The 16696-nt window shown below is 42.1% G+C and overlaps 2 protein-coding genes across 13 annotated transcripts in view; one reads left to right on the plus strand and one right to left on the minus strand.

The window, feature by feature from the left end:
* Positions 1 to 1211: 1211 nt before the first annotated feature.
* On the minus strand, positions 1212 to 14168 carry MFAP1 (microfibril associated protein 1). The gene is made up of 9 exons (XM_060098325.1): positions 13949 to 14168; positions 10076 to 10295; positions 8800 to 8929; positions 8098 to 8285; positions 7467 to 7575; positions 7204 to 7364; positions 5155 to 5314; positions 2049 to 2138; positions 1212 to 1953 (listed from the first exon to the last, which is right to left on the minus strand). Exons 1-9 carry the CDS (start codon positions 14025 to 14027, stop codon positions 1771 to 1773), a joined length of 1320 nt encoding a protein of 439 aa, XP_059954308.1. The 5' UTR covers positions 14028 to 14168; the 3' UTR covers positions 1212 to 1770.
* Positions 14169 to 14306: 138 nt separating this feature from the next.
* WDR76 (WD repeat domain 76) overlaps positions 14307 to 16696 on the plus strand; it is a 73785-nt gene continuing 71395 nt past the window's right edge. For 2 of the 12 annotated variants that reach the window (XM_060096757.1, XM_060096751.1), the window contains exons 1-4: positions 14331 to 14400; positions 15634 to 15700; positions 15780 to 15880; positions 16119 to 16200. In XM_060096757.1, coding sequence (XP_059952740.1) covers positions 16144 to 16200 — 57 coding nt within the window. In that variant the 5' untranslated portion in view covers positions 14331 to 14400; positions 15634 to 15700; positions 15780 to 15880; positions 16119 to 16143. Of the gene's footprint in view, positions 15017 to 15633; positions 15701 to 15779; positions 15881 to 16118; positions 16201 to 16696 lie in introns of all 12 variants that reach the window. The other 10 variants (XM_060096750.1, XM_060096756.1, XM_060096749.1 and 7 more) reach the window with 10 other exon arrangements.

The raw sequence follows: 16696 nt of genomic DNA on the forward strand, positions 1-16696 counted from the left end.
ATGTCTTACATAGAATTAATTTGTGAAAGATTTTGATTTAATATTTTCTGAACCACAACACTTACACCTTGGATTCCATTTTCTAACCTGGAGAGAAAGCAATTTTACTTTAAAAGTTGATCAAATTTTTGATCACCAACTCACCCTTGCTGAGCTTGTTTCCTCAACTATAAAATGATACATAGATCTGATAGGTTGTTGTAAGAATTCATGAGCAGGTGAATGTAGCTCTCACTCTCATTTTGGCTCTAGGATAATTCTTAGATTGTATCTCCTTCTGGCACATACAAGTGACATATTCATCTCTGTTTATTACCTCACAGTAATTATTTGCACTCGTATTTTTATTCTAGGACATTTAAGGATTTATGAGTGTTTCTTCTAGTGGGGCATTTAAAGATTGTGAAAAGACCTTGCCCGTCTCATTTTTTAAAATGAGATATTTTTGGCTGAGTTGGGTCTTCGTTGCTGTGCGCGGGCTTTCTCTATTTGTGGCGAGCGGGGGCTACTCTTGGTTGCAATGCACGGGTTTCTTATTGCAGGGGCTAAGCCTCTTGTAGAGCACGGGCTCTACGTGCATGGGCTTCAGTAGTTGCAGCATGTGGGCTCAGTAGCTGTGGCTTGCGGGCTTTAGAGCGCAGGCTCAGTAGTTGTGGCACACGGGCTTAGTTGCTCCGCAGCATGTGGGATCTTCCTGGACCAGGGCTTGAATCCGTGCCCCCTGCATTGGCAGGTGGATTCTTAACCACTGTGCCACCAGGGAAGTCCCGCCCTTCTCGTTTTTTAATGCAATTTCGAGATAGTCTTCCCACTGGTTAAATGTCCTTTCTTATAACCCCTGGGACTCGTAATGCTCTGCCACATGCACGGTGGTCATGTGGTAAATATTAAATGGAAAAATTAACTGCCAGTGACGTCTAGCATGTTGTCGCTACATTGCAACTCAGCACTGTGCCCTTGATATATGAGCTGGGCAAGAAGATACTAGTATGCTAGCTACATGGATTCCTCATTTCATGTGTCCTGTTTTGTTCTATATGCAGCTACAGTTTAGACAGCAAGGACAACCACATATGCATTTGCTCATGGAATAACTCTAGGTGCCACTTAAAATACAGCCTGTCTAGCATCTGTGCTGGTTTCTGAGACCAAAGGGGATGATTAAAATGTGAAACATCATTTGCCTGACAATTCCCTGCTGTCTTTTATTTTAGTTAATAGGTAGGTACTTGTCAGCCTGCACATTTTATTTCTGGTATGCTAAAAAACCTCTTGGTGTATGATTCTTTTATTTCTTGACACACATACACACACATAAATGGATCAAAAAGTTCATCTAGAAAAATTTACCCCAAAAATGCAAAACAGGTTTCAATGAGCTTAGATTTCCTGTACGGTAGAAGTAACGCATTGTCCGCTTACATGCCCATCCATTTTTCTAACCCAAGCTAAGGGCTGGAAAAAGAAACCTGGAACAGTCCCAAGTGAATATGGGAAGCCAGAGCAGTAATGAAGTTGAAGATTTCTCAGAAATAATCCTAAGTGGGGAGGCTCTAATCCTACCTGGACAGTGCTTTTCTGCAGGTTTCTCAGCATGAGTCCAAACCTCACAAAGCACCTCAAAGACTAGGTTTGCCCAGTGTCACAAGTATGGCAGTAGGCTCAGCAGGCTGGATACAGGGGCCATGTAAATAGTAGTAAAAACAATCAAGGACCAGATGCTGAGATTTCCCCTTGTGTCCCACAGTTGGAAGAATAAGTAGTTGAACTCTAAGTAGTTTTCCGCTTCTTGGCAGATGGCCGCTCAAATACATCTCGTACCCCAGCTGCCTTTTGTTTAAAGAACTTTGTGTTCTGAGCACTCTCTTGGCCCCATGCTGAGTCAAAGGAGGTGGTGTCTTGATCCACGAGGTGGGTGTACTTGGTACGACCAGAGCGTCCAAAGTTCTTGACCTGTTAGGATAGATGATCAGTTATACCACCAGACATATCATGTCACAGCCCTCAATACGTTACTTTCTCTCTCATGTCATTAAGGTACCCCATACCTGCATGACTTTGGGAAGAATGGTTTTGTTGAAATGATCCTCCAGGGTAGGTGCGCTGAAATCTCTCTTGTATACTTCTTCATCCTCATCCTGTAGAAGAGAGTCTTTATCAATCTTGTGGTTTTATTTCTCATATATTCAAACTACATTTTTTTTTAGAGATCATTTTTTAAAACCATTTAACTTTTTTATTATTTTAATTAATTAATTATTTTTGGCCGTGCTGTGCTGCATGTGGGATCTTAGTTCCCTGACCAGGGATCGAACCCGTGCCCCCTGCAATGGAAGCACAGAGTCGTAACCACTGGACCACCAGGGAAATCCCTCAAACTACAAATTTATTAAATTTTACAACAAGGGATAAAAAGAAAGCAGAGGGTATTGAACCTATTGAACCAAGGGCTTACATCTAGTTGAGGAGATGATAATCTTTTTTTCCCTGTGTTATCTTTTTCCTTCCTAAGTGTAGACATTTCCTGAAGGTTGGCTATATTCTTCTCTGCACTCAACATGTTCATTCACTCACATGATTTCAACTTCGTACAGGCCTCTCAAATCTCCAATCCTGATTCTTCTACTGCCCAATACACATCTTAGCTTGGGTATTCTGGGATTTCAAACTCACATCTAAAGTGAAAACTGTATGCCTAACCTTTCCAAATCAGCCTCTTCCTGACTTAACTTCTGTTAATAGGACCAACATTCTCTCAATTACCTAGATGCTCATTACCTGGGTTATTATAGTTTTTCCCTGCAATCAATCTTACACATTTCATGGGATTAATGTTTCTAGAACACAACTCTCATTATACCTCTGTTCTGCTCAAAAACTTTCAATGGTTCTCTACTTTATTAAATAAGCACAGTTCCTCTGTGTACTAGTCAAGGCCAAATGCTATGTAGCCTTAATCTACTCCTTGCCTTTACAGATGATACTTTTTGCCTCCATTTCTTGTTCCTTTACATGGAATGTTTTCCTACCCCCCTGAATGTCAGGAAGTCTATACATCTTAATTTTTTTAAAAAAAGATTTATTTATTTATTTGGCCGCACTGGGTCTTAGTTGCGGCACATGGGATCTTCCTTGCAGCGCGTGGGATCCTTAGTTGCGGCATGCAGGATCTTTTTTTTCTTTTAGGTGCAGCATGCGGGATCTAGTTCCCTGACCAGGGGTCAAACCTGAGCCCCCTGCATTGGGAGCGTGGAGCCTTAGCCACTGGACCACCAGGGAAGTTCCAGGAAGTCTATATATCTTAAATGTCACCTCCTTGATGTTACCCTTTTCAATCTTCTACCAAATATAACACCTCTCTCTTCGCAAGTCCCTTAGTACTTTCACTGTTCCTTATGTTACAGTAGATATTTGCCTTAGCTCTATTATTAGATTGTAAGCCTTCTGAGGGCAAGGATTATATAACCTGTAGCTGTGCTTAACAGTAGTACCCTTCATACAGTAAATGCTCAAAAGGTTTACTTAATGAACTGTATAAAATAACTATAGAGAACAGTTTCAAATCAACATATAAGTAAGACTATAATGTTATGATACAGATCATAAACATATGTGCTGAAAAAATTAAAATAGTACCATTTTGGTTAAGGACAGTTTCATGGAAGAGCTGAGTCCTTTAACCAAACATACTTTTGGAGTAATCTTTTCCCTTCAGCTATAGAAAGGCCAATTTAAAGGCAGGACAATTAAACAGTTTTCATGAAACCAACTTTTCTCCTTGTTAGAGTCTGAGAGTCCCTCATTTAATCTCAGAAGCCATTACAACTTCCCTCTCCTTGTCCAGATGAGAAGAGTTGATATTTGAGTATGTGCACCAAAAGACTCTCACATAAACCTTTCCTTATGTATCACAGTCAGCAATGCACTGCTTCCTTAAGGAGCTTGGTTATTAAAGCTGCTGAAATGCTTAAGCAATGATATTTTATGACGTTGAAGCAGTATAAGAAGTAATTCATAATCTCCACTGACTCCTATCTTGAAAACTACACGGGCTGGAAAACTACATAATAAGCAAACATTTCCTGCTGAGCAGATAGACTGAAACTGATTATGGAGGGAGAGGAGTAAGGAATCCTCCAGTGAAGTTTTAAAATTTTTCTACAGTGAAAGGGAGGAATTAGCTGCAGTAGGGATATTTAAGGTTTTCTATACAGCATTTGAAAAAGCTAGTCTAGTTTTTGATAAAAACTTCTTTAACATCAGAAAATAGTTTGACAAACCACATGCTATTAGAGTAATAAATGTAACCAATTCTCCCATTCCCTTTCCTGCTCTCTGTTACGGAATTATCACTAGTGCTAACCCAAATCATTTGGAAGAAGTCCTTTTCACTTTATACAGGGTTAACAGACTGATATTTTGACTTTGGTTTTTATATGAAGAACAAAGATGATGGCATTACACATAATGGTTAGATAATTAAGTTTTTTTTTTTTTTTTTTTTTTTGCGGTATGTGGGCCTCTCACTGTTGTGGCCTCTCCCGTTGCGGAGCACAGGCTCCGGATGCGCAGGCCCAGCGGCCATGGCTCACGGGCCCAGCCGCTCCGCGGCATATGGGATCCTCCCAGACCGGGGCACGAACCCGTATCCCCTGCATCGGCAGGCGGACTCTTAACCACTGCGCCACCAGGGAGGCCCGATAATTAAGTTTTTTTGGTTAGACTTAGTCACTTTCTGTCACTCAGAATGAAGTAAATTAAACTTATGCCACCCAAACATGAGTTAATGTAAAGCTCTTTGCAGAGCCTGGTTTTCTCATAACCAAAATTTCTCACTCAGCTATGGATAATGATATCTAAGTGATTTGGGGAACCCAAACAGTCTAGTATCTATACAGATCACTCTCTATTTCAGTTCCTCTGTTCTTCTACTACATCATTTCCTCCTTCTGAGAGCTGGGGCCAAAAGAGAACAGTTGCTGCTACATCTAAAATCCTGTTGCCAATGCTTTCCTCTATTTGGATTTATATTCTTCAGAGGCAAAAAGCAAATGAGAAAGTTGACCACTGGCAAGTGGAAGTAACATCCCAGGACCAGGGAAATGGGGAGTTATTCCTACTGCCCCATTTTCCCATTCCCTTTTCACTTCTTACCATGAAGAAGGCACCCCGGTGATAATACTTCTGTAAGAACTTATATTTGCCCTTAACAGCTTTGTTGGTAATGACTTTGCCATTTGCCCGAAGCTCAGCTCGCCTCTCTTCCTCAGTCAGGTTTCGCATGCGTTCAATTTCTGCTTTCTCCTTTTCAAGCCTGTCCAGAGAACAAAACTATTTATTAGTATCATTTTAGCTTCAGAAAGACCCAGTTATCTGAATATGACACAGTCCCACCTCCTTTCAACCATCATTCACCTTCATCAATTCTAGTTATTACCTGTTAGGAATCAAGATCGGGAGCTCAATAAATAAGAGGGTGACATAGTCTTCATTATGCTCGCAAGACCAGGTTTTGCAAACTTCTGAAAGTTGATTCTAGCCTTTCTGAGGTTTAGACATACTACCACTGCTTGATTTTATAACATTACTAATTTCCCTTCCCTAAAAAGCCTTCTTAGTTAAAAAAAAAATCAGAATTTAAAATGACTCTGGGGGCTTCCCTGGTGGCGCAGTGGTTAAGAATCTGCCTGCCAATGCAGGGGACACGGGCTCAAGCCCTGGTCCAGGAAGGTACCACATGCCGCGGAGCAGCTAAGCTTGTGTGCCACAACTACTGAGCCTGCGCTCTAGAGCCCGTGTGCCACAACTACTGAAGCCCAGGTGCCTAGAGCCCGTGCTCTGCAACAAGAGAAGCCACCACAATGAGAAGCCCATGCACTGCAACAAAGAGAAGCCCCCGCTCGCCACAACTAGAGAAAGCTCACGTGCAGCAACGAAAACCCAACACAGCCCAAAATAAATAAATAAATAAATAAATTTATATATTAAAAAAACAAATAACTCTGTATAAGAGTTTACTGGTATTTCTTTAGTAATGTACTTATTTGCCACAAACCAAGGATCACCCTCATTAATTAAACTGTGTGACTTTAACCCTTTTTTTGGGGTGGAGAGTCACAGATCCCTTTTCTTCAAAAAATGCAAATAAACATAATTTTTCATACAATGTTAAAGGGTACATGTACTCCTTGAAGCCCAGGATAAAAACCTTAGAAACTGCAGGCTGAGGACAGAGTCTTCTACTGAGGATTATAATCTGGGATTACCCTCTCTCATTCCTAGTAATTTTTAGGAATGGGTGATGCAGCTCAGAAATGATTCTGCTCTAACACAGTGATTGTGGTAGATTATTTAAATGCCACAAATTCTTCCCCTCACAGTATGCATGTCCCTTTGCAGAAATGACATGTGAGCTTCAAAAGACCTTGCCAGCTTCCACCTTTGCCCTCTTAGAATGCTGCCCTGAGACCATTATGTAAGGAAACTAGTCTAGCCTACTGAAGAAAAAGTGAGGCATCGTAATTGACAGTGCCAACTACCAGACACATGAGTGAAGCCCAGTCAATCTTCTAGCTGGACACAACTGCATAAGAGAACCCAGGTGGGCTTCCCTGGTGGCGCAGTGGTTGAGAGTCTGCCTGCCGATGCAGGGGACGCCAGTTCGTGCCCCGGTCCGGGAGGGTCCCATATGCCGCAGAGCGGCTGGGCCTGTGAGCCATGGCTGCTGGGCCTGCACGTCCAGAGCCTGTGCTCCACAACGGGAAGGCCACAACAGTGAGAGGCCCGCGTACAGCAAAAAAAAAAAAAAAAAAAAAGAGAACCCAGGTGAAATCAGCAGAGGAACTGCATAGCCAACCTCCAAAATTATGAGAAATAATTGTTTCAAGTCACTTACTTTTGGGTTGGGTTGTTATGCAACAAAAGATAACTGATTACAGTGAGTAACTTGTGTGTGTCTACTAGGAAACTACTAAAGGGAGTATCAGCTGGCACTCTATCGTGGAGAAACACGGACATAATGCATTTCTTTTCCCTGATTTTATTGTAAAAGCCACATTCCAATGTATGGGGAACCCACCCAGTTGCAGGAACCCTAAAGGAAGCTAGAATGGAACTCAATAGTAGGTGTGGAGCCTCAGAGCTACCCTACTAGGAGCCTGTCCCACCAGTGGTATTAAACCCTAGGCCCATCCAATTACTCACGCTTCTCGATCTTCTCTGTCCCTCTTGATTCTCTTTAGCTCCCGAACTTTCCATGCCTCATATTCCTCCTCATCATTTTCATCGTCAGTATTGAGTGCATCCAGTGCAGCCAGGGACCGCTTGTTCTCCTCCAGCTCTTTCTTGGTCTCCTCTTCTACAATCTGGATAGGGAGAACAGTTCAACTGTTGGACTTCCTTATTCTCCTCAGACAGACCTAGGCACACAACTCCTGGCACTCAAACCTCACAGCTACCCCCAGTACCTTGAGTGTGTACTTGCGCCTCTCCTCAGCCATACGTTTGGCCTCCTGCTCCAGCTCCTTCTGTTTCAATGCTTCAGCCTCACGTTCCTGAACCGTTACCCGGTCCTTCCTGCAGCACAGAGGTCCTGTTAATTACCCAAAGCCCTTAGAGTGGAGGTCTTTGTTCCCCTAAATTAAGTCCCATCCAAACCAGACAAAGCCCAACAATCTCTGGCTCTATTATTTGCAAAGAGCCAAAAATGGGAGTCATTCCCCGTTTTCAGAGTATCAAAATTCCATTCATCTTTGAGAACTGCCTGAATAGCAAGAAATCTGCTGGACTGTAGGATTTCTAACCATTAGAAAAGGAATAGGAATTTGCTCTTCAAGCTTGATTTTGTGTTTAAAAGAATATAAGACCTTGGCAGGTATGTCTTCTTTAAGTGGAAAAGGAGATGTGAAAACAAACTCAGTCTCCCTGCTAACAAGATATTCCTCAGCAAATACCCTGCCAAGTTGGGGCACTGGGCAGAAGACTTTTCCTTGGTGCTTACATTTCAGAAGAGCGTGAGAGAGAAAAGAGGCTTCCATCTTCAGACCTGGAAAGCAGTAATTATTTCCAGGATTCAGGCCTGGTTTGTGAGATACTTACTTCCGAATGAAAACTGGCTTAAGGCGAGGCTCCATCTCATCTTCACTGTCTGTGTATTCTTCATACTCAGACTCTGATTCTGACTCCTCCCCAGAACGTCCTTCATCTTCCACCTCCATGACTTCCAGCTCTTCATTTTTTCTCTCCTGCGCTCGTTGACGCATCATGCCACGGCGCCGTTCTATTTCCTGTCAAGTTACATGTCCAAGCCAGTCAGCTAATTGGCCTGTGCTCTGAGATGTCTTTTTATTTTAACCTCATCAAGCTCAACAAATTTTGATATGAGTAAATGCAACTTAGTACCATTCTATTTCTTTTTTTTAAACATCTTTATTACACTATAATTGCTTTACAATGGTGTGTTAGTTTCTGCTTTATAACACAGTGAATGTTATACATATACATATGTCCCCGTATCTCTTCCCTCTTGCACCTCCCTCCCTCCCACCATCCCTATCCCACCCCTCTAGGTGGTCACAAAGCACCGAGCTGATCTTCCTGTGCTACATGGCTGCTTCCCACTAGCCATCTGTTTTATGTTTAGTACCATTCTAATTCAATCCTATCCCCAATAAGCAGGGAACACTGGATCAGACTTCTGCCAAAAGCAGATATCTTGCGCCTTTAAGGCCTCATCAAAGGAGCACAAGCCCTAACTTTTTCTTGTACCCAGAAAGAACTTCCCATTTTCCGAAATTATACCTCATCATCAATCTCTTCCTCTTCTTCTTCACTGCTATCTTCTCGTTCCATGCGCCAAGCATCTCCTTCCACTTCGGAGTCACTTTCTCCAACCACTTCAGGTTCCACTATTTTCCGATGTCGAGCCAATCTGAAAGACAGCGTCCAAGTGTAACACCAACCTCACAAAAATGAAGGGGCATCAACCACATTTCCTTAGTCACAGAGCACCTGGACATTATGTTTGCTTTTATTAGTACTGAAGTCTTGAGATGAGGAAACTGAGGGGCAGATAAAAGAAACTAACTCAAAGTGTTAGAACAAATAGTCATGTTGGACCCAAAACATTACATGTATGCTGAGGCACCCTGGGGCACTGCAACAAACGTAGATGGGTGCACTGGGATATATTTTAAAGCTCAAGGTAGTTCACAATTTCAACAGTAGATCACACTATGTTTCCTTTCAATGATATATCTTAGTAAAACTGGGATTTTTGGGCTACTGTGATAAAAAGTAAGTACTGCATGAAGTCAATATGCAACAGGAAATGAGTGACAGGGCCAATGTGACTAAGGTTTGAGAAGTTGTCAGCGCCCAAGAGAGACGCAAACCCCAGTAGTAAGTAAGTGTGGTTATGTAAAAATGAAATAAAAGTGTTTTTTCTCTTATACATATTATATTTTTCAAGTGGCTAAGTTGCTAGGACATAAATATTTATTAAATCATTTGGATCTAACTACTTAATAAAATAAACGGAATTGTTTGGGCCCAGGGCTCTGTGAAAAAACTCCTGAGACAATATGAACTGTGAAAATTTGGGGCCTCTGGCCTCCTCTGTAAGGTAATGTCTCTAGTCAATACACAATACACAAAACCCCTTATTGGGAGGCTCCCTCTTCGACATCAGTCCTTTTTTCCTACTTCATCAGTGTCATTTCTCCTCACTGGCTTTTAGAATAAATGCATGGATAAAATCAAATTTCTCAAGTTTTATAAAACATCTTTGTGCTAAAAAGACTCCTCAACAAACTAACCAACAGTCAGTGTTTTCCATCACCTTAGTGAGTTATTTTCCTAACCCCACTGTGCCTGTTTGCTCACTTGTAAAAATGGGGATAACAGTACCTACCTCATAAGGTTATTATGTGGATTACAAGAATTAGTAAATGTAATATACCTGGAACAGTGCCTGGCACATAGTAAGTCCTATTCAAGTATTAGCTATTACTGCTGTTGTTCCTATTAATTAACCTGTAGGGGTTCAGGTCCAGGGAAACATAACCCTAGTCATTACCTCTCCTCCACATCTTCACTAATACGGTTCTGCAAACGCCGTAGCCGAGGGTCGCTAGATGAATCCTCCTCCTGTTCCTCAGGCTCTGCTTCTTGTTCTTTGGCTTTCTTAATGAACTGAAACTCTTCATCCTCCTCATCTGAGGACTCCATAGGGGCATAGTCTGGCCTCTTTCCCGACACATAACGTTTTACCTTCACTTTTTCCATCGAAATCTCACCTGGGTGAGAAAGATAACTTATGTTTCAGTAGCCTCTTTCCCAATGTCCTTCAACCCTTGGCCTTTCCAGGTAGAGCCCTGTATTCCTGGCAAACCAGAGTCCAAGCAGGAGAAGAAGAGAGCCATTACCCAACCATCTATTCATCTAATGCTGTTTTCCTACAAAGGCCAAGTCATGCGAAGGCATTCTTGTGAACACCAACACTAATGATAATGAGGCTTAGCTTGGGTACAATGAAGTGGAGGAAGGCGGGCAGTGAAACGATAGAAAAAGTCCCCCCGAACAGGGAGACTACCTCCAACACAAATTCATGCTATTCCACCTCAACTATGTGCTTAAGCGAATTATTTGTAATAGTGCCCAGCACACAGTAAGGATGACTTAAGTGGGAATATAAAATTAAAATACTGCTCATTCTTTTAGTTCGAGACTTTTCCGTGGCAGCCTTTATAAATTACCATATAACGCAATCTTCTAATCTTTATTTCTACCTTCTTTTCTTTTAGCTTATGTTCTATCAAACCTTTAAGAGTAGATTATCTGTCTTTTACAAATACCAACAATTCCAGTGAACAGAAAATAAGTGAAAACTAACCAACATATTTTATAAGATGAATATAACCCTGATAACCAAACTGTACAATTCAAGGGAAAATTTTAGGTGGATTTCACTTATGAACATATACAAAAATACTACATAACATAATAGCAAATGTATTCAGGCAATGTAAAAACTAACCAAAAAACCCCTGTAAGCTATAGTGACATAACAGGATCTAGCCCAGGACTACAAGCATGGCTTAACCTTAGAAAATTAACAGGGGAAAAAGTAATGTACTATTTAAAGTTTATATATTTATGGGACTTCCCTGGTGGTCCAGTGGTAAAGAATCCACCTTCCAATGCAGGGGACGTGGGTTCGATCCCTGATTGGGGAACTAAGATCCCACATGCCACAGGGCAACTAAGCCCGCGCACCACAACTACTGAGCTCGCGTGCCTCAACGAGAGAGCCCACGTGTTGCAACTGAGACCCAATGCAGCCAAAAAAAAAATAAAATTAAAAAATAAAATAAATAAATATTTAAAAAAGAGAAATCACAACAAATTAAAAACTAAAAAAATAAAGTTTATACATTTAAAGTGACATAATCTAACAATAGATACAGCAAACATTATATTTAATGATAAAACATTAGAAGCATTCCTTTAAAAAACAGTGGGCAGGGCCTCCCTGGTGGCGCAGTGGTTAAGAGTCCGCCTGCCGATGCAGGGGATACGGGTTCGTGCCCCGGTCTGGGAGGATCCCATATGCCGCGGAGCGGCTGGGCCCGTGAGCCATGGCCGCTGGGCCTGCGCGTCCGGAGCCTGTGCTCCGCAACGGGAGAGGCCACAACAGTGAGAGGCCCGCGTACCGCAAAAAGGAAAAAAAACAAAAAACAAAAAACAAAAAACAGTGGGCATCATTAGGTTGTCCCTATCATATCTTCTAATCAACATTATATTACAGTTTTAGTTAGCACAATAAGAAAAGGAGATAAAAGGTAAGAATTGAAAAGGAAGAAACTGCCACAATTTACAGATTATATGATTACTTATGTAGAAAATTCAGTTTAAAAATACTACTTACAATAGCAACTAATCTGTAAGATACTAAGGAATAAATCAACAAATGACATAGACCTTTAGGAGGAAAAATATATAATTATATTTAAAGATATAAAAGATCAAAGTAAATGGAGAAATATATCATGTTCAAGTATGAGAAGTCGGCAACTGTGCCCGAGTTGATCGATAAATGTGTGATCTATAATTTTAATGCAATTTCATTAAAAGCTGTTCCCAGGCTGATTTTAAAATCATATGGAAGAACAGGAGGTCAAAAAGAGCCAAGACAATTCTGAAGAACAAGGTGAGGTAAAAGACTTTAACAGACACCTCAGCAAAGAAGATATAAAGATGGCAAATAAGCACGTGAAAAGATGTTCCACATTATATGTCGTCAGGGAAATACAAATTAAAAAAACAATGAGATACCACTACACACATATTAGGCTGGCTAAGATCCAGAGTTCTGACAATACCAAATGCTGGTGAGAATGTGGAGCAACAGGAACTCTAATTCACTGCTGGTGGGAATGCAAAATGGCACAACCACTGTAGCAGATAGTTTGATGGTTTCTTACAAAACTAAGCATACTCTTACCATATGATTCAGCAATCGTACTCCTTGGTATTTACCCAAAGGAGATGAAAACTTATGTCCACACAGAAACCTGCACACGGATATTTACTGCAGCTTTGCTCATAACTGCAAAAACTTGTAAGCAACCAAGATGTCCTTTACCAGATGAATGGGTAAATAGACCGTGGTACATCCAGATGATGGAATGTTACTCAGCAATTAAAAAAAAAAAGAGCTATCAAGCCATGAAAAGATACGAAGGAACCTTAAATGCATAGTAAAAATACTATGTGATACCATAATGATGGATAAATGTCCCTACACATTTGTCCAAACTACAGAATGTACAACACCAGAGTGAACCTTAATGTAAACTATCGACTTTGGGTGATAATGATGTGTCAATGTAGGTTCACCCTACCCTAGAGAAATTCTTACACAAGTGCACTAAAGAGACATGTTTAAGCACTGTTTGTAACAGGAGAAAAAGGAACAAAACAACACTGTCCCTCAGCAGGGAGCAAACTGTGGTTTAATTATATAATGGAACTCATAAACAGTTAAAATGAATGCATAAGATCTTCATGTATTCAAAGAATACTTCTCAAAAAACATGTTGAGTCTTAAAAAAAAAAGGCAGGTTGCACAAGGATAGGTACTGTATATTTTTTTAAAAAAGAATTGACATTGTTTTTCAAATACTTTACTGAAAAAACTCTATAACTTTCAGTCTGACTTCCCAAACAGGTACAGTTTTCCTTCATCCATCTGCACCCATCCTTTAAAGATCAAGTTAAATACCCCAATCTGAAGAGATTATTCCTTCTCTGCCCTCCCTAAGCACTTCGTTTGTATCACCTATGTGACAGTTATTATAGGTGCAAAAGACCGTACACCTGCTTAGAATGTGCCTCTTTTCGCATGTCTCACATCTAGTAGACTATGAGTTCCTTACACCACTGTCTTACACCATTTTGTATTCAATTTAACAAATACAGGCACTGCGTTGGTTGAAGGGATAAAAAGTTTAATAAGACAGAGTTCCTGCCTCAAGGAGGTTATGAGCTTATGATGTAGTAGAGGGAAATGGACATGTAATTAACAACGATAAGAGTTATAAAAACATCATAAACAGACTATGGATAACAAAAGAGGGATTGTATCCCACACAACCCCTTGCAAACAGCGGCATTCACTATATTTATTAGTCTAACTTATTGGTGGAGGCCAAGGCAACAGGGTGCTTGCTGTAGGAGAGAGCACACAGGCTCTAGTAACAGGATGAGACGGAAGTAGCTTTTTTTTCCCCTAAGCAACGCGACTGGATGCGAGTTTGATAGGGAAAGTCGAAGAAATAGGGGGCAAGGTCGTAAGGGTCGCTGGGGTTGAGGTGGTGGGCCTGGGGTAGGTTTGGAATATGCTGGGGAAAGAGGTAAGATCCGACTGGAAAGCCGCTCAGCACAGTACCTTTCTCATTGCGAACCGGGACGGCCCCAGCCGTAGACTGAATGGGCGGCTGTTTCATGAGTGAGCTTGGGACCGACATGTTGACGGCAGCGGCAGTGACTCCCAAAACTTGACTGATTCCAAACTGAACAGAACAGAACAACGTCAACAAACAGAAAAAACCTCTTCCACTAAGGCCACTGTACACCGCTGCGCGACTGATAGAGACACCACTTACGGCTGAGCTAGAAAAACCGGAAATATGCGGCCAGAGGATTGTGGGATTGTGGAGGACGTCTGGGCGCCTACGGCTAGAACGTCGAGTCTGTTACTGCGCATGTTCCTAGGCTGCCCTGGCTTCCTCAGTCTCGCAGTATTTGGACGCCCTTTCTGGCGGGAAGTTGCTTCCGCTGGGCTTTGCTGTTGAGACCTTGCGGCGAGGAAAGGCTGAATGAAAGGTTTCGCTCGTTAGGGTTGGTTTGAAGCCGAGGAAAATCGGGTAGTGAGGGATAAGAAACTGAGGAGATAGTGAAGGGCGGTTTGTCCAGATTGTTGAAAGCTCAGAATTAGAGTTTAATCGGAATAGAAATCCTGTTAATAGTACCTGATTAGCTCAGTTGATGAGGCTGAGCGGGTTGTGGTGAGGTATTTTTTTGGTCACGTGAGGGCAAGTGTCAAGAAAAAAGAAAATCCCCTAAGCGGCTTAGAACAGTGCCTGAAATCCGAACACTCTTAGGCTTTCCAGTTCTTTCCGTTTCTGGAGACTGTCTATTAAAACATATTCCTGGCTGGAATGTTTGTACATAAAAGTCCCTAAGTAATTATTAAGCACCGCGCTTAGCTTTCTCTAAGGAGTATGGAATATTGTTGAAAGGCTTGTTTCCTCCAGGAACTTGAATTTCATTTAGTAAGTCTTCAAGGGCTTATAGAAGAGTAACTGAAATAATCCCAATTTACTAGTTGGGTTGTGTAAAAAACATAGGCTAATTGGTAGTCAGAACACAGTCACTGTAGAAAGGATTTTATAACTGCAGTGGTGGGGACAGAAGGGACAGCCTGAGCAAAGTCTTGAAGTCCAGAAATAACGTGGTATGTATCAGACACTATGAAAAGTTTGATTTTATCAGTAATTTTTGAGTCGAGGAGAGTGCAAGTTCCTGAAGGGCTTTAAAGGTGCTCTTAATAGGATTAGTTCTCAAATTATTTCACCTGTATCCTAAAATTGGGCCTCAGCTGGGAGAAGAAATAAAATTGGGCAAGTCTCGATCAAGGAACAGTGGATAACTCAAGTAACCAACCAAGGGAGCAGTTTTGAGCTATAAAGAAAAGGACTGTAAAAGAGTAGATAGAAATTTGTTATAAATTCATCAGCTCCAAAACTATGCTATCCAGAGGGAGTAAATCTGATGGGAAGGCAATTGTTTCTGCTCGCGGCAACCCAGAAAATAGGAAAAAAAAAAAAAAAAAAGGTTTAGTATGGCAGTGACTATAAGAAATATAGTGCCCTGGAATCTTATTTATGATGCTTTGTGATACAAAAGTTATTTAAAACTTTTCCCCAGTCTTTGGGCTTTGTAAGGTCATCACTAAATCTTAGTTAACTGGTGGGCGAAATTTAAACCAACTTAGTTAACTGGTGGGTGAAGTTTAAACCAGCTTAAGTTATCAGCTCTTGAAAAAAAAAATCAAAATGCTTCTCTTCCTAGGAAGAAAATACGGTGGCCGTTGGGCATAATTTTCTGGTGGTGGGATTACAAGGAACTAGGGGCTGAGGTAAAGGCTGCATATATATTGATTTCATTTCCTCTCTATTTCATATGGCATTTATTAAGTGCTCCTGAATCTTTTCCAGGCTCACGTTGCTAGGCAAGGTGGTTTTTCCTTAGGAGAGGCGCAGGTGTTTTTCAGAGTGAGAAACTGGCATCAGCAGCATCAAAATCACCGGGATGCAAGGTAAAAATGTCGACTCGCTCCCTTCGCTTCCCTGAGGAATTTGAGTTTGTGGTGAGGCTGGCAACCTTGCCTCTTTAAGAGACTAATGTAACGCCCCGTGCCCCTCCCCCTCCCCCCCACCCCGCCCGGGCTGGGATCTGAACCCTCCTGCGCCGCCCTGGCCTCCCCCGCCCCGGACCCCTCCCCGCCCCTCCCACCTCCACCCATCCCCGCCTCCCGCCGCAATCTTGGCGGGAAGACGCCAGCTGCCAAGCGGAGGGAGGATGTCTGGGTCGCGCGCGGAGGCCGAGGAGAAGGTGGGCTCCAGACAGCGACTCCAGGTGAATGGGAGAAAAGGCTTGTCCCTTTCGGGTGTGTTCCTGCCTCAGTCTTCGTGAGGGGTGTGCCGGGCATAGGCCGAGGAGGATGGGAGGACTTGGCACCCGGCACCTCCTGACTCTAAAACTTTTCTGCTCCTTGGGGCATCTCTCAGTTTAACGGGTTTTTGGGGGTGTTGCTTTAAAGATAAGCGGGGATGTCTGTCCTGGTTTTCCTCTGGAAAGTAGACCTTCAGCATTGAGGAAGATGCTTATCAATAACCCCCAAAATAGTGTCTGGCTGGGATCCGGAAGCCTGCATTTGCTTTTGCAGTCGTTATGGTCAGTTTCCCACTCTTGAAACAATTCCAGTTACTCAGTCTCCTCAGTTACAGTTACAGATTGTCGTCATTTTTTTTTTTTTTTTTTTTTTTTTTTTTTTGCGGTACGCGGGCCTCTCACTGTTGTGGCCTCTCCCGCTGCGGAGCACAGGCTCCGGACGCGCAGGCTCAACGGCCAT

The sequence above is a fragment of the Mesoplodon densirostris genome, chromosome 4 (genome assembly GCF_025265405.1).
Source record: "Mesoplodon densirostris isolate mMesDen1 chromosome 4, mMesDen1 primary haplotype, whole genome shotgun sequence".
Taxonomy (NCBI): Eukaryota; Metazoa; Chordata; class Mammalia; order Artiodactyla; family Ziphiidae; genus Mesoplodon; species Mesoplodon densirostris.